The sequence below is a fragment of the Phalacrocorax carbo genome, chromosome 24 (genome assembly GCF_963921805.1).
Source record: "Phalacrocorax carbo chromosome 24, bPhaCar2.1, whole genome shotgun sequence".
NCBI classification, from domain to species: domain Eukaryota; kingdom Metazoa; phylum Chordata; class Aves; order Suliformes; family Phalacrocoracidae; genus Phalacrocorax; species Phalacrocorax carbo.
The window spans coordinates 1,063,683-1,089,834 of NC_087536.1; the positions used below are offsets into that span (position 1 = coordinate 1,063,683).

General features: G+C 52.9%; 2 protein-coding genes across 6 annotated transcripts; one reads left to right on the forward strand and one right to left on the reverse strand.

Annotated features, from left to right (window-relative positions):
• Nucleotides 1-1,437: 1,437 nt before the first annotated feature.
• Nucleotides 1,438-6,733, forward strand: PRNP (prion protein (Kanno blood group)). Its single transcript, XM_064472608.1, has 2 exons — nucleotides 1,438-1,584; nucleotides 4,531-6,733. The coding sequence occupies exon 2, from the start codon at nucleotides 4,533-4,535 to the stop codon at nucleotides 5,289-5,291; it is 759 nt and encodes a 252-aa protein (XP_064328678.1). The 5' UTR covers nucleotides 1,438-1,584; nucleotides 4,531-4,532; the 3' UTR covers nucleotides 5,292-6,733.
• Nucleotides 6,734-13,428: 6,695 nt separating this feature from the next.
• RASSF2 (Ras association domain family member 2) lies at nucleotides 13,429-24,714 on the reverse strand. Of its 5 annotated transcripts, none has more exons than XM_064472603.1 (12): nucleotides 24,599-24,713; nucleotides 23,975-24,180; nucleotides 20,735-20,822; nucleotides 19,430-19,505; nucleotides 19,118-19,269; nucleotides 18,260-18,348; nucleotides 16,491-16,642; nucleotides 16,294-16,395; nucleotides 16,071-16,122; nucleotides 15,845-15,966; nucleotides 15,017-15,114; nucleotides 13,429-14,797 (listed from the first exon to the last, which is right to left on the reverse strand). In XM_064472603.1, exons 3-12 carry the CDS (start codon nucleotides 20,791-20,793, stop codon nucleotides 14,728-14,730), a joined length of 972 nt encoding a protein of 323 aa, XP_064328673.1. In that variant the 5' UTR covers nucleotides 20,794-20,822; nucleotides 23,975-24,180; nucleotides 24,599-24,713; the 3' UTR covers nucleotides 13,429-14,727. The 5 variants fall into 5 exon arrangements, with proteins under 5 accessions (XP_064328673.1, XP_064328674.1, XP_064328677.1 ...); XM_064472604.1 differs by lacking the exon at nucleotides 24,599-24,713 and adding an exon at nucleotides 24,305-24,512; XM_064472607.1 differs by lacking the exon at nucleotides 16,294-16,395 and having other exon boundaries at nucleotides 24,599-24,714.
• Between the last annotated feature and the right edge of the window lie 1,438 nt (nucleotides 24,715-26,152).

Below are 26,152 nucleotides of genomic sequence, written 5' to 3' on the forward strand. Positions count from 1 at the left end.
GCAGCTCTTGGCTTGCTGCCAGCAGAAATTTTACCCTGAGATGCTGAAGAAACTGTGTGGCACACGGCTCCGTTAAATAGATGCTGTGGATATACTGGTTTGGGTGGTTTTAACACTGCTAACTTCCACAATAAATTAAAGATTAATTAAAAGTCAATAGGCTACTCCTGCTTGATTTGCAGCTGGGATTTGACAGTTTCTGTATTCTCCAAACAAGACCAGATCTTCCTCTGAAATATATTATTATGGAAAAATCCTAACTTTTTAGAAGCCACGGATTAATTCATCCCAACCACCCCATTCCTGGAGCTGTATTTCTTTCTTTCCCGGCTTTGGATTTTAGATAGCCCACTGAAGAATATTTAAACCAAAACCAGGGAATCAGGAGCCATCTGCGCATTCACACAAGGAATAAATATGCCTGTGTATTGTAAGAGAGAGCTTCGATGGGCTCACTGACCTTAATCCTGTCCCCGTTATTTAATTTTCTCCTTCAGAAATTGGATGGCTCCCCAGCACAGCCAAAGCACCCAGCACAACCCCTTTCCCTGCCAGACAGAAATTACTAGATGTTGGGGTTTTTTTAACATAATCCAGCCAAACAGATAAACAAGTGTGCGGAGCATCGGGGTGGAAATCCTCTTTACAGCCAGATGTGCTCTGCGGTCTGGGGCGGGCGCACTGCCGGGACGACCATGCCTGGCCCGGCTATTTTGGGCAGCAAAACCTGGGCAGGGTTTGGGCTCTATCACGTGGCCGTGCTGAAATCGGTCTCGGGGCAATTAGTTTCAAGCTTCATTTGCACCTCCCAACCACCATGCAAGCATGCTGGGATGCTCTGCACTCAACCCATTTCTTATAGCCCATCCTAAGCCTAAAGGAGACAAATAACTCCCCATCTGGTCTTTGGGTCTCTATAGCCACACATACCCTTACACTCTGGAAAAGGGTGCCATAAAAGCCCCAGCTTGTCATGAGCATCCCATACAATTATTAATTGCCTTCTGTGGCATTTCCTCCCGTTAAATATTGGTGTACTTCAACGTAAAGCACCACTGCTCTTTTCAGGAGTGAGTTTTACTGCACTGGAGCGAGGCAAACAGAAGACAGATTCATCCTTTCCCCTGTAGGTCTGAGCCTATTTTACTTTCTATCCATCAACCCCCAGAGCATCTCTCTATTTTACAGGAGAATGGATTCGGAGCTGCAGCCAGCAACCGCTAAAAGCATCCTTTCCTCTCCCAGAACCCCAACACTGAGATTTCCAAACCAGCCCCAAACCCTGCCAATCCCATTGATATTTCTTGAATAAACCACCCGAGCGCTTTGATTTTCCGGCCACCCCTTTAGTCACCAGCATCACCTCCCACTCTCGTATCTGTGGGAGGGACTATGTGGGGGTTGAACCTAAATTTTGCGGGGTGTGGGCCACGGTTTTCCCTAAAGGATGATGGATGCTGGCCAGGCTGTGCAGGGCTGGGCTGCGCAGGAGCCAGCTCCTCCCTCTCGCTATTTATTCCTCCCCGTGGCTCTGCGGCCGAGGCTGAATCACCCTGAACCGAGCAAGCAACGGGCTTCCAGCTGGTGAGTGTCAGGGAAAATGGGATGCGGGGGCTTCGGGTGGGATAAATCCAGAGGCGAGGGGGCTTTTAACACCAAGCAGCATCTCAGGGGATGGGGGGGCTGCCTCTTCTCTCCGCCATCGCTGCCTAAAAATAGACGTTTTAGGCTCCTAAGGCGAGCGTCCTCCTTAAAAGACAGAGCTCTGCTTCTCACTGCTGCTTGTTTATTCAGGGCTGACTCAAAGCTGATGCTGGTGGGAAATTCTCCCCTGCTCTGAGCCACCTGGACGGGGGGTTTCCAAAAACTAGGGGTGGCATTTTCAGAAAGCAAGCTGCTAGCCTGCATTGCCCTTCCCCATAGCCCCAGCCCTAATTTTTCAGCCCCCCATGAGCCAGGACCTTCCCAGCACTACTGGGAGGGTCTGGACACCCCCATTCCTGAGCATCTTCTCACCCTCCTTGCTGCATTGCTCCTCCACCTTCCCCTACCCCACCTCCCTTCATTTCTTCTCTCTCCCCGGGCAACATAACAAGGTTATTTCCACAGTTATTTTGGCACCAGGGTGCTGGTTTTCCTCTCCCAACCCGAAGCCGCCTTCTTGCCAGCCCTGCACACGTAATTGCTGCTTGCAATGGCTCCTCACATCCTCCATTTTCTGCTTCCTCCTCTGCCTTTAAGGAGCACCGGGTTTCCTCTGGTTCTCCAACACAGGCGGATATAAATCACTCTGATATAAATCACCTGAATTGATTTCTCATCGCCTACATTTGCCCACGGAGAGGGAAAATGGGGGGAGGAAGGTTAAAAAGAGTGGGGGGAAAAAAATACCTGTGAAGTCATTCAATAACATAATTTGATAATAATATTATGGTCATACCATAAATATTATTTCCAAGCAGAGGGAACCGAGCTCCAAGCCCGAGGAAGCAGCTCCCTGGTCCCCATCACGCACAGGGTGTTTGTGCCAGGGACCGCATTTATTCAGGGCGAAGCTCAGCTGCCCAAGGAGCTCCGTAATTAGCAGCGCAAACACAAATGAGCCTTGTTTATCAGAGCTCCTCTCTGTGAAGGCAATTAGAGGAACAGGTGGGTGCTGCCAGGCTGGAACATCCTCTGGGACTTTGCTGTAACCCGTTTTCATCCAGAGGTTGATTTTTTTCCCCCTTGAAACTCATTGTGGAGGAGAGTCATGCCTTAAAAAAAGAATATTTGTGGCTTTTTTAACCTATTTCTGGTGGTTTTTTTTTGTGTGCGCCGTTTTTTTTTTTGACTGCCCAGGGAGCATTCACCCATCCAAGTTTTTGCCATGTCTTTTGGCTATTTTTAACCCCCTGATCTCATCGTAGCTCCCGGTGGGTGGGTGCTACGGGGCAAGGAAGCAACAAACCTGTTTGAAAGCAGACGGCTTGCACCCGATTTTTTTACAAGATGGTGCGGAGCAGGCAGCCTGAGCCTGGCTTTCCTCCCTGTCACAAGGGACAGGCTCTGCATCTTTCCTGCTCTTTTAATTAAGACTTTTGCTAACGATCCCAGTAAAAAAAAGAAAGACATTAAAAGACCTTAATTCAGACATTTCTGGACATAAGACCAGATTTTTTGAAGGGGAAAGGAGAGAAAGAGCATAATTATCTGAACCCAGAGATTAATGCGCTTTTTATGGGCCGTAAACCCATAGCTAATGTGCAACAGAAGAACCTCTGCCTTAAACAAGGGTTTGCTCTGGCTGTTTGTGCTGTTAAGGGCAATATCTCACAAGAGCCTCTCATCTCTTATCTGCATTAAGCATACCTCTGGGTTGAGTGGTGGCTCTTAAGGAAGCCAGTCCATTAGTTGCTGCAAAAAACCCCACTCGGGACCCAACCCGTAACTGTTTCTTGCTGTAACATGAGCCAGCAAGTGCATCCGAAGCATGCAAGGATGCTGCAAAATGCCCACCCACGCTTTGCCAGGAACGCTTTGCTCTCCCTCCCCAGCACCCTGGCATGCACGGGGGTATTTTGGGGGGTAGCTCAGCCTTGGGCAGGATGGAAAAACCCTTCGCTAGTGCTGGACTCACATATTAAACATGAGGGCAACAGCAATTCAGTGTTTCTTGGTGTTGCGGGGAGGCATCCGAAGGGATCTTGCAGCTTGGGAGGTGTTTTCCAAAGGATTTGTAGACCTGGCGTGTATTATATGAGCTGGGTTATACACAGGAAGAGAAACGGCTTGTTAAAATGGGATTTCCTCCTTGCCAGCCCACCAGCTAACGCAGGCGGCGCCTGGCGTGCCCCTGGGATGCCAACAGCAAAATGCTGAGTAAGCAGATAGCTGCAGACACATTAAACTAGAAAAATGCTGTTCTTCAATTAAGGCCTGTTGCTCATAAACAGGGACTTGGGCAAAACACGCTGAATTTTTTTCTTTGGGGGAAAAAAACCCTCTGGGGCAAGGCTGGGTGCTGCATTCCTGGCAGCCCCAGGTACCCATAAGCTTTGAGATTGGGATGAATCTGTTCATCGCCATCAATCCTTGCACATCACAGATCTAATTTACATCATCTGATTGGCTGGAGCAGGTTTGATAAGTGGATTTTTACCTCCCAACCAAGGGAAACATTTTCCCCAAACGTTTTTATTCCACGACTTAAAATTACCGTTACTAGCAGAGGACCTGCTGGGGAGGTGGGGGATATATATAGATATATGAAAAGAAAGGAAAAATAATATATATATGTTCTGGTTTAAATATAAATATATAAATATTTATACACACACATATATATATATATAAAAGGGGTTTTGGGGGGGATAAATATGCATTTAAGTCCAAAACTATTTATTCTGCAGCTGGATTAAAGCTGGTGTGTGTTTTATATGATGCATAAGTAAGGGAGCCTAAGGCCCGTGGTGCTCGCGGCAGGGCGGGTGCAGGGGCTGCGGGGTCTCTGCCTCCACCTGTAACACTGCCTGTCCTTCTGTCCCGCAGCCATGGCCAGGCTCCTCGTCACCTGCTGCCTGGTGGCCCTGCTCCTCAGCGCCTGGACCGATGTTGCCTTCTCCAAGAAGAGCAAAGGCAAGCCCAGCGGGGGTGGCTGGGGCATGGGGAGCCACCGCCAGCCCAGCTACCCCCGCCAGCCCGGCTACCCGCAAAACCCCGGCTACCCCCATAACCCCGGCTACCCCCACAACCCCGGCTACCCCCACAACCCGGGGTGGGGACAGGGTTACAACCCATCCAGCGGAGGAAGCTACCACAACCAAAAGCCATGGAAACCCCCCAAATCCAAGACCAACTTCAAGCACGTGGCCGGGGCGGCAGCGGCGGGCGCTGTGGTGGGAGGTTTGGGGGGCTACGCCATGGGACGTGTCATGTCGGGGATGCACTATCACTTCGACAGCCCCGATGAGTACCGGTGGTGGAACGCAAATGCGGACCGTTACCCCAACCGGGTTTACTACCGGGATTACAGCAGCCCCGTCACGCAGGACGTCTTCGTCGCCGACTGCTTTAACATCACGGTGACCGAATACAACATCGGACCCGCCGCCAAGAAGAACGTGTCGGAGGCTGGTCAAGCGGTGAACCAGACAGAGACGGAGATGGAGACCAAGGTGGTGACGAAGGTGATCCGGGAGATGTGCGTCCAGCAGTACCGCGAGTACCGCCTGGCCTCCGGCAACCGGCTGCACCTTGCTGACGTCTCCCTCGCCACTGTCCTCCTCCTCACCCTCTTTGCCATGCACTGATGCGCCCTGGATCCCGTGGTTTCGAGATGTCACCCATGTCCCTGCGGGGACCTGCTGAACCCCCCTGTTCTTGCTTGCGGTCGTCTTTGGTGAAGAGCCCTTGGGGCACACAGGCACCAACGCTCCCCATCACCTCCCCGGAGGCTCTGGTTTAGACAACTGGATGAAAATATCCTTCTCCACCCCAAATGCGACCCTGTCGTGGCAGGACAGTGATGGAGCTGGATGTCCAAACAAATGGCCTTCACCACCTCCTTCTCCTCGGGGCCACCCTGAGAGGGACCGGGCAGAGAGGAGCTCTCCCGGTCCTTGGCACCCCTGCAAGAGCATTTCTGAAAATCCTTTTTGCTAACAAGCAGGTTTTTACCTGATCCCCTTAGTCCCACTGCCACCAAACCCCCTTTGCCCAGGACACGCTGTGGCATTGCCCCTGAACACCTATACACCCCCCAGGGGTTTTAGGAGGGTCAGAGATGGGTTTTTCCAGCAACAAGCTGCTGGATTGCAATTTTAACCCTTTAATCCTAAAAGCCACTCTTCCTCATGTCCATGTGGACCTGCCCGCTCCGCACTTTGCATGCTGCAAATACCTCCTGCAGCAATACACAAAAATAAAATGATATTTCTTTTTCCCCTGCAGCAAGGCCGAAGCCCTGGCTGGGTTTCGGTTGACCCCCGCGCCACTTCGCTTTCGGCTCAGCCTCGCTGTCCCTCTTAGCCTGTCTAAAGACAAAAAGTGCTGCTGAATGTCCCCAAAAAACCCCGAAGTGGGAATGCTTGGTGTGTTACAGCTGGAGAAAAGGCTATTTTTGGATGTGCTAGAGGTGACAAGTCATGCTCACACTTCGGCACCTTGACCTAAAGGACGTTAAAATACAGCAAAAAGGATGCCTGGGGCGGGGGGGCAAGCACGTAGCAAGAGACTTATATCACCTAAATTGGACGGTTACAGCAAAAAACATCAGGAAAACCAAGCCTGAGGGATGGGAGATGCTAAAAAGTTCCCCAAACAACCACCCCTTTTGCAAGTAATTTGTAGAAGCAGCAGGTGAAATTCTTGCTTCTTGTGTTTGGGTCGATGCTGGGTTGTCTCTAACCTGCAGCATCTGTAAAGTTGCGCTTGTTGAACCAGTCTCCCCGAGTTATATTTAATATCTCTCGTGTTTTGGTTTTTTTTTGCAAGGCACTGAATGACACTATTCTAAATGATTTTTTGCATTGGTGTAAGCTAAATGAAGATATATATATATATATATATTAAAAAAATAGAGAGAAAAGAAATCTTTCAGGATATTCACTGGAAAAGCAGGGCTTTGGGGTAACCCGTACTTTGTGATACGCGAATGTTTTGTAAAGCCGTAACGGTGCATGCACAAAATTTGCCGTTCCGATACTTTTCTAAGTGTTCGATGTCTGGTACAAATTAAAACGGATAAAGCCAAGATGCACGCCAGCCTCCTTCGTGCAAACAGCTCTCGCCCGTCCCCACAGCGCCGCAGACAGAAGCGGCATTTTTCACCCTGTCTGTCCCTGCTTCCCCAGCCTGTGGGCGCCTTTGTTCCCTTTCAGCACTAAATTTGGCCTAAATCCCACAATTTCAGTTAACCTTTCCTCCTCCCCTGCTCCATCTAACAGTATTGCTACCATCCAACAGATATTTTCTAATAAAGCCAATGTGCTGGCTGGGGCCAGGGATTTCTTCTCCCCACAGAAAGTCAACACTCATTTATACCTTGTATTTACTCCAGCTATTTTTCTGTCTAATAAAAGAGTTTTTACATTTGCTGTTTCAGTGGCGTTAAGCCCGATCACCTTCACGTGAAGCCCCGAGCCCTACTTAATGTTGCCAGCAATCCAAATCTCCCTGGTATCTAAACCAGCATCATCATTAGATGACTTCGACTATACAAAAGGTTAAAAATTACAATTAAAAAGACACAAGAATTTGGTCCCTTCAGCTGGATGGTGCTTTTATTTTAAGCTCAAGACCAAGCCTTGGGCCAGTTTGATCTGCGCCTACGCAGGATGTGATTTATTGTGCTGCAAACGCCCTTGCCCACAAGGATACTAAAGAACTTGGGCTTTAAGTGGTGCTCCAGGTAAACCCCAAATATGACTTTTTATCATACTTTTGGCAGAAAATAAAGGGGAAAAACCTATTCAGCACTAACAGGTGATTATTCCTGTGTGCAAGCAACATGCTCCCAAAGCAGGGATCCTGTAGGTGCTTGAAAAAAGCAAAATAAAAGGTTGGCTACCGGGCATCTCCACGTTATCTCTGAATATTGGCCAGTGGAGCAGCAAAGGGGAGTGGGGCAAAAACATAGGTGGCTGGCAGGGTTCGTTATTGGACCTCGTTTCCGAAATGAGGAAAATGAAAATAAAACGTCACGATCCCATACTTCACATCTTCCCTGTGCAAAAACAATTTAAAAACTGGTGACGGAAAGGAACATTTGGGGAATAAAAAGCCCCTGTATGGTTATTGTGTCTGTCCCAAGCATCCCTACAGCTGCTGCTCACCCTACACCAACTCAGCATCCAACTGCTTAATGCATCCCAAAAGCTCTCCGGCTCCAGACTTTACCGGGACATTTTATTTAAGACATTATTTTGCCCTAAATATTCAAAACTGAATCGCTCAGACTTTTCCCCATGTCATTTAAAGAGGGGTGGGGGAAATAAATGCAAGACCCCCCAAAGCCCCCAGCTCAGCTGCCCTGCACGGAAAACCACTACAGGGGGACCCCATTGATCAGCGCTGCAGGGAGGTAGATACAACAGCTGGAGTTTCTGCTGGGTTTATTATTAATTCTAAGCAAGCACATTAAAAAAAAACCCAAACCCCTCAGTGCCCTATAGGAATAGTTGGATTTTTTTCAACCCAAAAAAAAGGTTTTTTCAAGGCAAAACAAGAGCAATTTCAAACTTAAAGAGGTTTGAATGAAGTTACGGTCCTCCAGTGACGGGCTCGGAGGCCCCATCTCCTAACAGACCTTGCGCTGGCGAGCTGCAGCCCAGCGGCAGGAGGAGGAATCCGTAGCAAGGAAGGAAAAACAAAAAAAAAACCTCAACCGAGAAGGAAATCTCCCCCTGCAAAGAAGGAAAAAAAAGCCCACAAAGGAGGACACCCCTCCCAAAAGGGGAAAAAACCCCAACAAGAAGAGAAAAAAACCTGCCCCACACAAAGGAGAAAAACATCCCACCCCCTCCAACCAAAGGAGGGGAAAAAAACCCAATAAGAAGGAACCCCCTTATTTTCCAAGGTGAGCGCACGGCTGCTGCCGGGAAGGTCTTGGCAGCGCTGGCATGGTAAACTCCGCTGGGGAGGGTTTGACCTCCGCAGGCAGCCGAGCAAGAGGCTGATTTTTAGCCCCCCCCCAAACCCCCCATCTTCTCTGCACTTCACCCCAGCAGGGGGAAGCTGCGCCAACCCGCCAAGCAGAGGGAACCACCAACGTCGGTGACGCTCAAAGCTCAAAACCCCCCTTTTTCCCCCTCTCTGCGCACACAGCACCCAATTTTTTTAGCCAGCATGGGGTCCTGCGCGGGTAATTGGGCTTTACGGTGATTATCGGAGCGGTTTCTGCGCTGCTGTGGGGCCGGTGGGGGATATGGGTGCTTTCCTGGCTCTGGGAGCCCTCGAGCAGGACCCTGGGACATGGTCCGAGACCTCGCGTCCTTTAAGGATGGCGGGATCCAATAACCCTGGAGCCCTTTTGGCCCCTAGGAGCGGTCTGTTAAACTAAATAAACTAATTGATTTGCATTAATTAGCTAAAACTGCAGTGTGAGCAGGAGCCCTGCTGCCAAGCAAGGTCGGGAAGCGTTTCTGGTCATAAATACACTCCAAAATACAAACCCAATCATTTTGGGGGTTGTTTTTTTTACACTCTCTCCCAAATCACCCATCCCACGGCATTTTGCATCCCTCGATTCCACAGATAAGCATCCCCATGCAGGCAGAGCAACTGAATATATTTTTCTTGTCTGAAAAAAACCTGCAAAAAGAGGATTTCTGGTGCACAGCTGGGCAGTTTGCAGAGAGCTGGCGGAGAAGTAGTCTTATCTGGAGGCTTGAAATGCAAAGCAAGTGCCCAAACCTCATCGGCAGCTGATTTTGTTCCTGCCTCTGATCTGGGGGCGGGGGTCGGGAAATTGGAGGAGCCGCATCGCCGAGCAAACAGCACCATCTCCCGTCTGAGCCCAGCACCGACTCCCAGGATCAACCCTGCGGATGCTTTTGCAAAGCTGGGTCTCTCAAAGAACCCTCCAAAGTTAGGCTGAGCTTTGCAGCCGGCAGCCCCGGAGGCTGGCGCTCGCTGGGTTGCTGTTTCAGAGCAAAATGCGTGAAAACGCCTTGACTTTGCCCGCAGCTGCTCACCTAGAAAACACGTCTCCGAGGGATCTCGGCCTCTGGGGCTGCTCAAGAGCAGCCCCGCTCCCCCCTCTGAGCGTGCAACCCCAAAACTCCCCAGCACAAGGTGATGAACGAGGACCTTAATCGCTTTTAAGGCCTTTTCCTGCAGCACAGCCCTTCGCAAGGACTGGAAATTAAATTGGGCGGGGGGAGATCGGAGCACGTCCCCATACATTGCATGACAGCGGGAGGGAAAAAAGCAAGAAAAATGTGGGAACGTGATGTAGGGATTGCGGGATGATCATCCCTGCGGCATTTCTGAGCTCAGGCTGTAAATTAGGGCTGTGAGCGGAAGATGCTTGTCTGGATGCAAAATATATGCTGGGAAAATTTGACCTGTGGCTGGAGTTTCTGCTGGGTTTATTATTAATTCTAAGCAAGCACATTAAAAAAAACCCCAAACCCCTCAGTGCCCTATAGGAATAGTTGGATTTTTTTCAACCTAAAAGCCATCCCCTAAGCCAGGGGAGCGACCACAGCGATTTTGACAGCCGTAACAGCGTTGGCCTCGGGTGCATCCTGTACTCGCTGGCTCCAAAATGCTATTAAACCCCTCAGGATCCAAACAACTTCTGTAAAATTTAAGAAGGTACTGTAAAAAAGCCCAGAAAAATCAACGTACACCAACCAGGGCTCCTTCCACCCCTCGATAGATGCGAGACCCAACTCAACTGCTCTCCCGGGGAGATGGTAAGGATATTCATACCCCCAAAAACCCGACTGATTCCAAGGGGAGAGGACCTGCTCACAGACACAGACCTGCTCAAAAATACTTCGCTGAGGGACTTACCTGCAGGAGGATGGTGACTGCGGCTGCCCACAGGCTTCCTGGCGATCCCCACTATTTCACTTGGCACCTCTTTATTTTCTTTGCTCACAGCAATGGTTGAGCTGCTGCAGCTAAACCAGATTTTAGGGAAGGTTTAACCACCCAAGACAGGGACTAGAGAAGAAAATGCAGATACTGGAGGGGAATGCATCCCTCACGACTCCAAGCTCTTCCCAGGGAGGGTTTGCATCCGCTCTGCCACACACGAAGGACCTGCGGGAGGGTCAGCCCCACAGCTGGGCGTGTTTTGGGCTGGGGGTGCTAAAGACTGGGATGTGTTTGATCATACTGAAGCCAGGGAGGTGGGACGGGGTTTGTCCCTGAGCATTGTGCTCAGTCCCTGCTGCAGCATCATCCCTCCGGCTCTTCCTCAGGTCGCGACCGGTGCTAAATACACTGGATTTGGTTAAAAAAGGAGAGGATGTCTCAAGGCCAAACTTTATTGCAAGGCGTAGGGGTCCCATTTCAAGCCCCGCATCCTCCCCGCACGGAGTCCCAGCACTCTTTTGAGGGGAAAGGAGCATTTTTTGGTAAAGCCGTGTAATGGGAAACCAGAGCCAAGCGCTGGCAGGGCTCATCCAGCACCTCTCTGGGTGCAAATATCCATGTGTCCTTGCAGGGCTGGATTTGCTCACATACGTGCTCTTGCAGACGGGGGTTTGCAGGATCCGGCCGGCTCCCGGGTGGCCCCGTGAGCGTGGGGATGGCTGCCCAGCTCCGGCTGCTGGTGCAGGGTCCCGTCGTGCCAGCGGGGGGAAACTGAGGCAGCGGCGGAGCATCTCTTCCACCGCCCCAAGCCACATCTACTCTCCCAGGAAAGTCATTCACTAAGAAAACCCGGCAGGCTCAGCCAGCCGGCGGGGGTCACCCGGGGTCCCCTCCCTGTGCTCAGCGCTGCAGCCTGTGGCTGACAAAGCAGACAGCGGGTGCCAGCAGCAGAGCGAGGCCGATGCCACCGCACCGGTCCCCAGGGGCTCGGCTGGGGGTTCCTCGCTTGGCACCCATGTCCGGCCAACTTGGGGCATGAAAACCATCCGCCAGTGGGGGCTGCCGGGCTGCCGGGACGCCGTGACCCAGGCGAGATGGTCGCGGGCGCCCCAAAAGCCCCATGCCGTACCCCGCAGCAGCACCGGCCGCGATGGCCCCCGCCACCTTCGAGCCGCGGCCGGGGGTGCCACCGCTGCGGGAGACGGCCCGAAAGCCCCCGCGCAGCCCCCCGCTGCCACCTCCTCGCCCGCTGGTTCTCCCGACGGCACCGCGGCGGCCGCTGGCGACATCGCTGAAGAGGGCGAGCAGCAGCATCGCCACCCAGCACCAGGTGTCGCGGGGCCTCATCCTGCCTGACCTGTGAAAGGGGCACAAGGAGGGGACGGTGAGCACAGGGATCCCGGCTCTGTGCACAGCATGGCCTGCCTGAGGCTCGGGCCAACCTACATTAATATAGTTAATAATTAAATGTATTTACTGTATTTAACGTATTATTGTACTTATTTACCATATTCTATTAATAAATATGGAGGGTGGGCACCACCGGCATGGCGCAGTGCAAACGCTCCTGACTTCCCAAGCAAAGTCGCACCTTCATTTTTCCACCCCAATTTCAAGCACCACAACGTGACTCCCCCCCTGCCACATTCCCCACCCTGCAACCCCCCCAGCCGGTGGCTGAGCAAACAGGCTCATTGTACCGAAGCTGCTGAGCCATCGCGGCCCCAAAATCGTCCCAAAAATAGCAGGAGCCGTGTTGACAAAAGCCTTTTGAAAAAGCAGAGCCCCCCTGGCTGGCCGCCCCGGCCGCAGCATCCCTGTGTCAGCGTTTCCCTCCTGCAGCCCCTGCTAGAAGGTGCCAGGCCTGACCCCCCGCCCCTTTCAAAACCCAGTGCTTTGAAAAAAAAGAAAAAAGGGTTTGATTAATTTAATTTGCCTGTTTCGCTGCCCTGCTCCTCCAACTAATGGGGTTTATTTTAAGGAAAACCCAGAGAAATGCATGTCCCCCTTCCAGGTGTTTGCAGCTGCATCCCCACCACTGGAAGCACTGCAAACCCCATCAAAATCCAGAAATGGGGATGTTTTCCTTCCTATTTGACCCCCTTTATTTTCTCCTGCAGTATCCAAGCTTATGGATCACAACCAGGGGACAAGCCCGGTGCGGAAGCGGCCGGGCAGGGTGCAGTGCCTCCCCGGGCGGCTCTCCCCATCCCAACCTCCAGCTCAGGTGCGTGCCAAAACCCCAACACTTTTCACCTTGCCATCTACCCTATTCCTTCTCTTTTTGTCCCTCAACTCCGTGCCGAGGATGCTGCCCTTACCCGTGCACCTGGGGCCGTGCCAGTGATGGTTCTTCCCGTCTGCACCCGCCGGGCTCGACTCGCATCGGGCTTTTCCCAGTGGTTAAAGCTTTGATAAGCAGAGCCAACGTCACTTGTATCCCCCTCCTGCACGGGGAGGGATAAATGGGCTACAATGGGCTGGATAACGCGGGGCCGGCGGCATCGGGGAGAAAGCAAAGCACGGCTGGGGATAACCTCGGGGATGCAGAGAGCTCAGCCTCGAGGAGGAGAAAAAAAGAATTGATCAGGTTTAAAAATTCAGTGTGTTTAAAACAAGGATGAGCAATGAGAGTTTTTCTTCTAGAGCTGAGTTTTACTTTCTAGAAGAGAAACAGCCAGAGGATGGAGCCCGCTGCCCACGGTGCATGGGGATAAACAGTCTGTAAGGGCTGGATAAACCCTACAACAGCCCCAGAAATCCTCCAGCAACTTAGTCAAGAGTCTCCAAAACTGCAGGGCAGGAGCATTCCTCCTTGGGAAACTTCTCCACCAGGATTCATGCAGGTTTTGCTCTTTTCCCTTGTTGCTCCCAGCCCATGCAAAGCATGTTTCACTAACATTCCTATCTGCAAAGTGCTTTATTTTGAACAAACCAGGCTCTGACTCAGGGGTTTTCATTCTGTATTAAGTTGCTACATATTTTGTTTTCATGTTAATCAATGAAGCAATGCCACAGTCATCCTTCAAATACATAAAAAGCTTTTCTCGCTGTACAATACTTTCCCTAACCTGTGTTAAAGGTGGAAAAGGTACCATCAAAATAAAAAAAAAATTACAAAGATACATTGCAAAAACTCAAGTGAGGGGGAAAGTCAGAGTTTTAGTTCACATCGAGGTATAAAATTGATATTGCTGGTTTAGCCTGGGAGGAAAGAGGTTTTTCCAGGTGTGATGATGCTAATGGAGCCAGTCCTGGTCCAGGTGTGACCAGGACCATGTGCCAGCACCGCTGCAAAACCCATTTTCAAAGGAAACCCCTCTTTATTTCTGCCTCTCCCTCCTCCTGCCGCCCCCCCCCCCCTTTCTGTACAGCATCCCTCAAGGGATGCTCAGCGCCACAAACCATTCCTGCGAGCGCTATTTGGCGTGTTGCGGCTACCAGAGAGGTTTGACATCATGGTGTGGTTTGTTTCTCTTTTTTGAAATCCCTAAAATTAGTGCAAATTAGAAACGGGGGAAGGAGGGAGTTACGCGACCAGATGCAGGTTAAGGGAAGGCGCTGGAAAAAAAGGCGATTTACTCTTTCGCTGTAAATCCAACCCTCGGTCCCCAGGTTTGCTTTTGGCAGCAAAAGTGTTAAAAACCTCCCAATTCTTGATTTACAAAAGCTTCCCATCACCTGCGACGTATTGCAATAGAAATGTGCTTTTTTTTTTTTTTTTTTTAAAAAAAAGAGGAATTATTTGTGCTCTCTTGCCACTGAGCAGTGTGTTCTCCGCTGGGAGCCACGTGCGGGCACCGCTGCCGCGAGCATCTTCAAACAACCCAAGTTCTTGCTGTCGATGTCTCGCAGCCCCCGCTCGGCCCTGTCCTCGGCAGCTTCACCCTGCTCACGGATTTCCTCCTTTTTTTTTTTTTAATCCTTTTTTTTTTTAAATTCCCCTTGTTATTTCCGGGGATTTGGTGTTTTGGCTGAAGCTGCCACTTGGCCAGAACCTTGCTGGGGAAAAAAAAACCCATCTGCAGAGGAGAAACCCCCCGAGGAAGCTGCGCAGATGAAGGCGCGGGAGGATGGGGTTGGCTCAGAGCCGGAGCGATCCGGGCGGACCCCGGGAGCGCTCCAGGCACGACGGGGGTTTGGGATTCCGTACGGTACATCCTGCAGGCAACCGGCTCGTCGAGGCGCCGGTGAGGCATTTCACATCGCCGTCGGACCTTCAGAAATCTCCTCCAGCCTTTGCTCAATCATCAGCCGGAGGATGGAGTATCTGCAGAGGCGAGGGACAAGGAAAAGAGGATTTTTGCAGCACTAAAAGGGACTTTTAACCCAAACTGCCAAGGAAACCCTGGAATAAAGCACAACTCAGTGGCTCACGCATGCGTTAGGGATGCAGGCTGTGTGAATGAATTTTTGGTACCAAAACAATCCCCCAACAATGTCCTTAACTCTCAGCATCTCCCCTCAATGTCACCAAGCCCCGGCGTACTTGCGCATTAGCTTCTTCACTTCGCGATCCTCCTCTTCCTCCAGCTTCTGGATGAAACTCCTGAGGACGGGCATCTCAAATTTAATGTACTGAGCAACCTGGGTGGGAGAGAAATGCCAGGCCAGCTGATGAAGAGGGTGGTGCACTGACCCTGGGAGGCTGAAGGTGACCTCGCAGCATCCTCTCCCCAGATTTAACCAGGGAAACCAAGAACCCCCCCCTGACTTTTGCAACAAACCCGAAAAGAAACCGTGTTCCTTTGGCAGGGCATGAACATCAGCTTGTGCAAACGGGTGCTCGTTAATTACCAGGGGAAAAAATCAACCTAAGGTTCGTTTAATTTTACCCAGTGGCTGCAAGACTTGGCTCCTTCATACCCCTGCGCATCCCTAACGTGTCACTGAGTGCTTTGAGCCCAAATATACCCCAGAGGTGCCTCATCTGTGCTCTGATTTAAGAGCAGGGCAGGGCCGGGGTAGGAGGAAGCCGGCAGATGGCATAAATGAGCCGTCCCCCACCCGCAGCCCTTTCCCCGCCTGGCAAAATACCCGTTACACCGAAGAATGTGCAGCCATTGATCTTCTGCCATCAGATTTGGGATGGCAAAATAGGGCTAGGGGCGTTTGCTCTCGGTTGCGGTTTAAAGATGCTCTTTAAGCACAGAACAAAGGTTTTCCCAGAAGATGGGGACTTTTCGCGGGGAGACACGGGAGCAAAGCCAAGCAGTTCCTGCACCCCCCCAGCACACAGACATCCCCCTGGTTTTCCAGCCTGGCTGCATCCCGAGCCCATCCAAAAGCGACGAGCACCCCGCGCTGGCAAACTCACGTCGTAGGTGACTTCTTCCACCTGGTCCTTCTCCATGAGGAAGACCTTGGAGACCTGCTCGCAGGGGCCCTGCAGGATGCGGGCGATCAGGGGGTAGTCGCTGGCTCGCAGCTTCTGCTTCTCTGCAACGCCAAAAGCACCGGCGTTCGGCCCGGCGGACAACGGGGCTTTGCCGCGGCCGACACGCCGGCTGCGCCGGGGCAGGGGGTGGGTTTTGCAGACTCACCTCCGCTGGTGTGGACGATGTACAGCGCAAACTCCTCCGCCGAGTTTTCGATCTGAACAGAGACACAAATCACGGTAAAAGGTCCATGGTTTTATCCAAGGCTTTCCCAGCAATTAAATAAAAAATCCCATTATTTCACTCTTCCACTGCATTTATATCCGTGGGATATAAATTCCCCATGCAGAGCAAGCCAGGAGCGCGGCGGGCAGAATATCTAACATACCTTGAATTTATTGAGCAGCAGTTTGAGGACCTGGGGCGTCGTCATCGTGCTGTTTATCCGGACATTGGTGACAGAGCCGTAGGCTGGCGTGAACACGGATGTCTGCCGGGCGCAAAGGCCATTCAAACCCCGCCCCGGCTTTCCCCAGCGGTCCATCAGGAGAGGTTCTGGGGGAGCCGGCAAGGTTCAGGGCTCACCTTATGGTTGTAGAAGTGCCCGTTGATGGAGAAGCGGTGACGGCGGATGCGCCGCTGCTCGCTGGGGGTGCGGGAGCTGCCCCGCCGCCGGACGCCCACATCGCTCCGTGTCCGCATCAGCTGCGGCGTCTCCTCCGGCTGCGATTTGGCACCTGGAAAAGAGCCGGTGGGAGGACGGGGCTGAGGACTGGGGGCAAGCGAGAACCCCACGGGGTCCTACCCCAGCATCTTCCTGCTGCAAAATAGCTCCTGGGAGTCCCCCCATGGATGCAGAAGTCCCTGTCCCAGAAATACAGCCCTACAAACTTCCCAGGACAGATTTAATGCACCGGTTTAAACTACGGCAGCTACTGGTTTATTCTCTCCCAGCTCCTGAAGGAGGCTATTAATTCAGAATTAACTGCATAAATCCAGGCTGCTACCTGGATAAAGCCTCTCCTCCCGGGGACTCAAGCATCTTTACTTGCTTTTTCATAATTTAACATTTTTTTTTCCTCCTTTCCTTTAATGAGAACAGGCAAATGAGGCCAGCGCTTCAGATCTCTGCGTGAAAACTGGCCGGGGTCCAGATTATTATAAACTAGCTCTTCATCCATTTTTAATGAACCTCTCGGGCTCAAGCTTGGATGTTTTAATTCAAAGCATGTCTGCAGCAAGAAAAATCTCTGGTGTGCGCCGCTCCAGATGCACGCCACGGGCCATGGTGACTAAGCACTCACGAGGAGCCGTGCACGCATGTTATGCACTGATTTTTATAGGCTTTTGGAGAAATATATAATAAAAGAACTTTCTTATGCGCTGGCAGAGGATTAACATCATATGGCTGGCTGAAATAGCTCCCGGTTATTTCTATGGTGCGACGCGTTGCAGATATTGCCTGGGCAAGCTTTAATTAAGGGGGGGGAAGAAAAAAAGTGTCATGCACGGGGAGATCAAAAAGAGAAAGGGAAAAGCTGGAGGAGCAAGGATGGGCCAAAGGGTTTCATGGATCAATGAGTTTTGCAAGTGCTCAACTCCTCCCCGAGCTGGGAAGTGGATGAGCAGCCCGAAGCCAAAAGGATTAGCTGGTTCTTCTCTGCCTCCAGGGTGTGTTACCATAAACCCACCTCCCCCCCACCCCCCAGAAAAAGCCGGGAACATCTGCAAAATGCCCCAATCGAACAGGAAAAATGCATAAAGCAGGTTTTCCCAGTGGGAATTGCCGGTGGGAATTGCCAGTGGGGCAGTTTGTGTCCTGGTCATTGCTGCCTCGTGCTAAAAACAAGGGATTAACGAAGAGCCGGGCGGAAGAGCTCTTCCCCCTCTCTATGGAGAAAAAAACAGGGAGGGGAAAAAAACTTTGCAGAAATGTTGATTTCTCCATGGCAACGGCACTTCCCAAGCCCGTCTATTCTTCTTCCCTAAAAGTGGAGCCGCCGGAAAGGGGAAGCGTCGACATCCTTTTCCCTACGATCCCACGAGGCTCTTTGCTCCATCCCCCTATTTCTTTCCAAGCGCCTCTTTACCACATCCCACCGTGGCCCCTTCCCCGAGCAAAAGCCCTTAGGATGGGTTTCGAGTCATTGGGACTAAGATTTTTTTCTTGCTGCGATTAAATAAATTAAATGTAGGCGCTTTGGAAATGGCTTTAAGTAACCTGGAGCAAGACGGGGACATCGATTTCTACAGAAAAAAGATGCTTGTTTTATATTTTCTCAAATCAGACTGGAGCATAAGGCAGCTGCTCCCAAGCGCCCGGCCAAATCCAGCCGGATCTGAGCCCGGCTCACCTGCGCCGCTCCCGGGAGCCTCTGCGTTTGGCACGGCCTCCGCAGCCGTAACCTGGATGTCCGGCACGGTGCTGGGCTTCAGCACAGACCTGGCAATAAAAAACCCCAAATGGTGGGTGCTCTGTTAGCAGCTGATAACTGGGATAATTTCCCCTCCCAGCCCCGGTGTTGCTGTTTCCAGGATGGGAAGCAGCCTGTTCTCCCTGTGGAGCTGGCAGATAACCATGCCTGGAGGGTCGCAGCACAGGCTAGTGGCAACATAAATCCTGGATCCCATCCTGTCCCCCTCCCAAAAAACCCTTTGGAGGTTCTTATCCCGGCTGCCCTCTTCCCAGGACCCGACACAGCCTTTTTGCAAGCGCCAGCACGGAACCTGCACAAACAAAGCTGAACCTCTCCCTTTTTTCTCTTCACCGACATCTGAAAAACCATGCAAAAACCAGGCAGACCCCACCACGGCCAGGACAGCCCATGGAAGCTGCAGCCCAGGGTCCTGCGGGGGTTTGCAGAGGGCGGCTGGGAACCGGCTGCGCCGGGGGAATTACTTGGGCCTGGAGCAACATCCAGCACCGAACTTGTATTAAAGTTAAAACCCAGGCTGGTTTTGGAAGGAGCTTCTTGCAGGTAAAGGGGTCTTTGCAAAAATGGGGGGGATCTTTGGAAAAATGGGGGGGATCTTTGGAAAAATGGGGGGGATCTTTGCAAAGTGAAACCAAGCTACTTTATTTCAGACTTGGCTTCTTCAAGGTGTTGCATGCTGGAAAAAAATAAAAGGACCCAGAGAAGGTAGCTGGGGTTGTAACCCAGTAAACACTGCCTTGGGGGGGTGTGGGGGGGACTTCTTTTCCCTCTGCTCACCCATGGGCTCCCAGGTTGCAGCCCGAGTGCCAGGAGGAGGAGGAGGGCGGAGGGCGGATGCGCTGGTTGTCGTCCTGCATCTGCAGGCGGATGGGTCGCCGCAAGCCCCAGGAGATGTTCAGCAGCCCCTCCACGATAAGCTCGCCTTCCTCCTGCGCAAGAGATGGGCAGCTCGGTATCCGAAATACGAGTAAGCGCTGACTGTTAATAAGAGGCATGATTTGGCCCTCACGAGTCTGACTCAAACCCGATTTCCTTGCTTTTTCTCTGCTGCCAGAGAGAAGTTGGGCGCCTGCCCCGGGGGTTTCTTACCTCCCGGTGCCGCAGTTGCAAATTTTGCCCTTCATAGTAGATGTTGTATGTCTTCAAGTGTAAGAGCAGCTCGTTTCTGGAAAAAAAACATGGGAAGGACGCTGAGAAACACGGCGGAGCGAGGGGGGACGTCGCAGGCACCGCTCCATGCCCGGCGTGGTACCCCTGAGCCGGCTGGGGGGGAGGGGGGAATTTGGGGGGATCTGGGAGACAGCGGGAGCTGCTTCCCGGCGCCAGGCTGGGCGATGAACCTGCCACGCTGCTGGGGGATCCAAACCAGGCTCACGCGGGGCAAACTGGGGTCTCTCGCCGCCTCTAGACCTCCCTTGCTGAGATCTGCTGCGGGTTCAGCCCAGGGTTGACCTTCGCAACCATGATTACGTGGGGGACACGAGCTCCCTGCAGCCGTGCCCTCCCTAAGCCGCGCAAAAAGATGTAAGAAAGCCCATCACACCTCGGTGGAGTCAGTCACAAGGCTGGAAAACAAGGATATTTTCAGAGCACCCAAGCCCTTGGGTCATGCTGGAGTCACAAGTTATCACAGGCGAGTTTATCATGTTGGCTCGTCGCTCCGGACCCTGACCTCGAGCTCAAATTAAAAGTCTGAGCCCTGCAGCGGTCAGGGATGAGTAATAAAAGTCAAAATTATAAAAAAGCAAAAATAAAAATAAAAATAACAATATAAAAATAGAAATAAAAATTTAAAAATTTTAAAAAAGATTAAAAAATAAATAAATAAAAAAATAAAAATAAACCAAGCCAGGCTAAGCGCAGCTCTGAATGATGGGGAAGTGATGCCTCTGGCATTAACTCGTAAAGCTTCCTTAATTCAGCTGGCTGACAGTTTTAGGATGCTCGGCACCATCAGACAAGTACAAAGAAGCACAGATCACGGGGATTTGGGGTTATGAGAAAGAAAAAAGGGGAGAAAATATCACATGTATCTTTCCTCCAAAAACCTTCCTTAAGAATCCTTTTACTTCTTTACCAAAGCATAAAAGAGCACTTATTGATTGGGATCTTTTCCAGCAAAACCTACATTCACGGAAGTTTATAGACCATTTGGCCGCGCTCCTAATTAAAAAATTTCAAAATCCCATCAAGAATCTCCTTTTTTTCAAGGAAGTTGCAGTTTCTTGCCCCAGAATGGCTTTTCCCTTCCAAATCCAACCGAACCGAGTTAAACCCCAGGCTCGCTCACCTTCTCCCAGCTGGAAGGCAAAACCCCCCCCGAATATTGCAGGTAACTCCCCAGCTACCAGCACCGACCGTATTTCTGCATTTCAGCCCTGCCCAGCATCTTACTTGGAGATGTATTTGCCTTTTCCGCAGGGGACCAGGTACTCGCAGCCGCCGTAATCCATCCTCCCGCTCTTCTTTCATGGGAGCTGAACTGCAAAGGGGGAGGAGAGAAAAGCATCGGCGTGAACGGCCCCGTTACGGCATCCCTGACACGCACCCCGGGATAGCGGGGAGAAAATACAGCCTGCTTGGATTTGGAAGAGCTCTTGGGAAAAGGCTCCAGCAGCCACAGCAGTGGGTGAAGTTTGATGCGGCTCCTCCGGGAAAACCAATGGAGAGGGAGGGGAAATCAGATAAGGGGAGAAACGCTGTAAACTCACTGAAAATTTAATACCGGCAGAGCTATGCTTTCGCTAACATTTGCATTTCGAGCATCGGCAATGCCAGACCTGGAGGTGGGAGGGTTATAAGCAGGATTTATTTCTTTTCTCCGTTTATTTTACTAGGGTTTTGCTACAAAGCTTCAGACAAGCAGGTCTGGATCTGGCTTGATATTTCCTCATGCCGTCCCAAAACCTGGCGGCGGGCACGGGCGCTGACTTTCACACGCAGTGAGAGACGCCGGGCTCGTTCCTTTATCTTTTTTATTTTACAATGTTGGTTGAATTTTTGTGCGCTCCCTGCAGTGCCAGAACATCTCCATCGCTCTCGTGCAATCGCTCAGAAACTCTCCCCGGATCCCACCTTTGGAGTGGACCCAGCTTAAAGCCCGAGAGTGATTTTTGGATGCTTCAAAGCGGAATTAAAATGAGTTTTAGGGTGAAGCCTCCAGGGCCGCTCGCGGGCTCGGGAGTGCTTTGGAAGTCAGGCATGGGAGAGACCTTGAAGTGCAACGTTGGGGTGGTTTTGAGTGATGAGAAAGGACTTCTTGGGTTGTGCTTTTCCTCGGGCGTTTGTGCAAACTCTCCTACAGAGGAGCTTTCATTTTTCCAGGGTCTCTCCCCTCCCTTCCCTTGCCCAGAAAGAGAAACAGAGGAAGAAAAGTGTATTTGATCCACAAATCGCTGTTTTCTTCCACCTTCTACAATTGCCATGTTCTTCCTCCCAATCCCCAGAGAAACAAACCCTTTTTCCTGTCCGTCCCCCCCTCAAAACACAACCAACATCCAGGCAGATAAATGACTCAACCAAGGCCATGTGGTAAAACCTGTGTCGGAGAACAGACTCGTCCCTAAAACCTCCGCGCAGCTGCAGTCCCCGCTTCTCACCCCACGCATTATGATAAATAAAATATATGCCACAGCAAAAATATCCTGCGTCTTGCCTCAAACCAGAGAAGAGGTTGCAAAAGCAAAGCCTGCCTTTAAGCAGGCAGAAACAGGCAGGGGAAGGGCAGGAAGCCAGCCCGGCCCCCAGGGCTCCAGCTCTGCCTGGAGAAAGCAGAAGAGAAACCCGCCGCCGAAAAATCGCACGTCGCAACGGAAAAGCTGACCAAGCTTCGGGTTTCCTGACGAGGCGTGTGAGCATCCCAGCAAAGACCAGCATCAACCGTCCTCCCGCGGCCGGCAGCGCCCGTCCCGCGCCCATCCATCCTCCCACAGAGAATAAACTCAATAATAATCCTATTTATCCCTCAAAAATAATATTGGGAGAGGATTTTGCAGCTGGCTTCGTAGCTTTGGGATAAATATTGGCGCAGCAGCTGCGTGGCACCTGCTGCAGCGGGGACCCAGACCTGGGGGTTACCAGCTGTGGGATACAGGAACAGTAGAAATAAGCATCTCGCTGCGAGCGTCCCCTGAAAGCAGATGAAAAAGCTGCGGGGCAGTCACCGCTAAGGCATCGCTGCGTGGAGGGAGGATGAAACGACACGGCTGCTCGGCCCATGCAAAAATGTTGCTAAAAATACCAAAGTGGCTGAAAAAAAAAAATCCCCTCCAGCGGCGCAGCCCCGGGTGGAGCCTTTAGTATTGCAGGGAGCTTTGCTCTGCGGCATCGCAGCGATATGAAGGGGTGAAGCCAAAGCCCCGCTTCCCTCGAAGGGGGCACTGGGGCAAACTCCAGCCAAAAAACGTACACGATTTGGGATGGAAGGGGAGCCCTGAAATGCAGGTTCATCCCTCTGCGCCGAGGAGCCCGGTTTCCTGTTTACTGGCCCGGCACTGCCACCTTCGCCTCCGTCATCACATCCCCTTCCGAGCAAGTGAGGGAAGGGGCAAATTCTTCCTTTTTTGGGTCTCAAGAGTGCCAGGCTGTGGGTGGAAGGGAGCGGCAGCTGTCTGGAGCTCCCCAAACAGACCAGCAGCCGCCAGCCCCCTCCTCCCCCCGCCACTTTTCTGCCACAGCTTTAGCAAAAGGCTGGAAATCACCAAAATAAAAGGGCTGGCAACGTGCAAGTTGCCCAATCAGTTGCTCAACCTGGGCAGCTCAGCGCCGTCTTCATTTCCTAGCACGCCCCGCGCCTCAGTTTCCCCACTCGGAGCCAACGGATTTCCTTCGTGCCTGGCGTGGGCTGAGCCTTTGCTGCCGTCTTGCAAAGTGTTTTTTTAAAAAAAACCCATCAGATCAAACCAATTCCCCCTGCACACGCGGCAGGAGGATTTCAACCCTCTGCCTTCTGACACGAACCGTCGGCTGCTCCCGCAGTCGCTTCCAGGCCTCACGGGCCCCAGGCTTATTCCCCTCCCTAAAAACAACCTTCCTAAGACCCTTCCCCGCACCCCTACGGCCCCATCGCCCTGCGATGCAGAGCGAGCCTGGCCACCCTCGCAGCCCCTCGCATGGAGCGGGGACGAGCGCTTGCTTTTGCACAGCTCTTAGGGGGATGCACAGCTCAAACGCAACAACAAAAATAGAAAAAAACAGGAAGAAAACCCCAAAGTCATGTTTTCAGCAGAAAAGGGATTGTCTTCCTGGCTCCTGCAAAGAAAGGAGCATTTTTGGGGCAGGATTTTGCTTTCTCAGTCCCCTCCGGCAGCATGCTTTGGCAGCATCCCCACCGCCGCTTCGGCATCTCCCTGCTCAGGCGGGAGACGTGATTTCGGCACAGCTGATGCTTCCCCCCAGCCGTGCGAGGGATTGTGGGAATATCCCGCTCCCCGGGGAGGCCGCGATGCTCCCTCCTGTGCAAACCCTGCCGCTTCCCCGCAGCCCAGGGCGGCTTTTAACCAGCCCAACGGCGCATCGATCCCGATGCAATCGGTAGCAAAGCATCATCCGGAAGCGACAGTTCCTCCCTTGGAGGCACCGAGAGCCTCGCAAAGCTGCTTTACCCCGCGGTGGGATGCGACCGAGCGCTCTCACCCCGTCCTGGCAGATCCTTTGCTTGACCGACGGTGCTCGGCGGACGGCTCCCACGGGCCGCTGCAGCGATAGCTCCGGCCCAGGCCCTATTTTGAAGCCAGGATTTCTTCCGAGCGTCCGTCCGGCGTCCCTAAGCGCGAAGGTGCGGCAGCTCCATTGTTTTCCAGCGCCGCTATTGTTCACCAGCCCAACTGCTCAGCCCCGTCCTGCAAAGGAGAGCCGAGGGAAGCGGTGAGCGGTGGCAGAACCGCTGTCGGGCGATGCCGTCGGGGTGCCGGCTCGCGTGGGGACAAGTGGGGGGATCCATTGGGCACAGTGAGCACGTCAGACCCTCCGAGCAGAGCCGGTGGCCATCAATGGCTTGTTGTGGGCTATGGGAAAGGAGCCGGTGGGTCCCCACGCAGGGTGCGACGGGGGCTGCAGCAAAGGTGCCGTGACCAGGCTGGGGGGCTGCGGGTGCTCGCCGGTCCCCCCAGCCCGTGAGAGGTGCCAGCCCCAAAAAAGAGGGGCGCTGCTGAGGGTGCTCCTTGGGTGCAGAGGTGACCCCCCCGCCCCGGCATAGGGGCCGGATTCCGCCCCCCCTCCCTGCCCCGGGGGTGGGCGCAGCCTTCGCCTCCTACTCACCGCGGACGGGGCTCCGGGCTGGCTCCGGCTCAGGATGAGGATGAGGATGGGGACGCCCCGTCCCGCCGCGCTCTCCCGAAGCCGCAGCCGGCGCCCCCGTAGGGCCGCCCCTCGGCGGGGCGGGGCGGGGCGGGGCGGGGCGGGGCTGCGGGGCGGGGCGGGGCGGGGCTGCGGGGCGGGGCTGCGGGTACCGCCCCGGGTGCCGGGACTGAAACCCCGAGGGACGCCCCCCTCGCCGGCACCGCCACCCCAAGGGACACCCCGCACCGGGTGCCGGGGTCCCCCAAAGGATGCCCTACCTCGGGCACCCAGTTTGTGCCACACACACACACCCCCCCAGGAGTGGGGTCCCAAAAGATGCTCCATCTCAAAGCCCTGGTTCAGGCTCTGGGACTGGGCTCCCAAGGGACACCCAGGTTGCACCCCAGGACCAGGATCCCAAGGGATGCCCATCCTCTGTGCCAGGACCAGGATCCCAAGGGATGCCCATCCTCTGTGCCAGGACCAGGATCCCAAGGGATGCCCCATCCCATACGCCGGAGCTGGAAACTCTTAGGATCAGCTCCAGCTCCACGCAGGGCGCCCAGAGGGAGCCCCGCAGGCTGCATCGCGCAGGCTAAAGTGGTTATTTCTGCCTTAAAACGCCCCAAACGCTGTGATATTCAGCGCCAGAGTCATGCAAGCGTCGCACTCTGCTCTTTTGCCTTCGGGATGGAGCAACAGGGGCGTGCGCTGGCAGCAAGCAGCTCCCAACCACGGCCATGGGATCCCATTCGGATCCAAAACCGCCCCCGAGAAGGGGATTGAAGAGAAAATAAATAATAATAATTATAATAATAAAATAAACCTGCCTGGAAGCAGATGCCGCAGCTCGGGGTCACGGTTACCTCCAGAACAGCGCTCAGCCCCCCGCCTCTGCTCCCAGGCTGCAGGTCCCACCCTGCCCGTGCACCCCACGTCGCTGCGCGGCGGGTTTGGGGGAGCGCAGAGGTGTTAAGTATTCCAGAAGAGCAGCAGCGTGCGGCCACTTCCCTCCGCCTTTGTCTGCTCCTGACCTTTCCCAGTGCTTTGTGGTTTCTCTGGGCTTTTTTTCTTTTTAAGGAATTCGCCTAGAAACAGCCCACACGAAGGGGGAAAAAAACAACCCCAAAAACAAAGAAATAAGCTAAACAGCTGGTTTAACAAAACAAGTCAGTCTTTACAACCGTGGATTGTAATCGGCCCTTCCCCCCCCTCCTAATTTTTTTTTTATTTGTATGTAAAATATGAGAAGTTCAGGAGGAGCCATCTGGCTTGGGGAAACTGACTCGGCAAAAGCGAGCCGGGATGGGGGTTAGTATTTATATTCCAGCAGCATCTCCGAGGGCTGGCGGAGATGAGAGGCCCTTTGTCGCGGGAAGAGCCCGGCCGCGCCACACAATGGCCCAGAGCTGGCCCCGGCCACGCACGCTGTGCAAGCCCCAGCCCCCAAAACCAGGGATTTAGCCCCAAAGAGAGGGAAAGCCCATGGGGCGGATGCCATCAGAGTAAAAGCAAAAGGGGGAAAAAAACCAG

Excerpts from the sequence above, each read along its gene's own strand:
- PRNP (XM_064472608.1), top strand. The coding sequence starts at position 4,533 with ATGGCCAGGCTCCTCGTCACCTGCTGCCTGGTGGCCCTGCTCCTCAGC.
- RASSF2 (XM_064472603.1), bottom strand. The coding sequence starts at position 20,793 with ATGGATTACGGCGGCTGCGAGTACCTGGTCCCCTGCGGAAAAGGCAAA. Across the intron at positions 18,349-19,117 it reads TGCAACCTGGGAGCCCATGG|GTCTGTGCTGAAGCCCAGCA; the intron begins GTGAGCAGAGGG and ends TTTTATTGCCAG. Across the intron at positions 15,967-16,070 it reads CATCGTCCACACCAGCGGAG|AGAAGCAGAAGCTGCGAGCC; the intron begins GTGAGTCTGCAA and ends TTGGCGTTGCAG.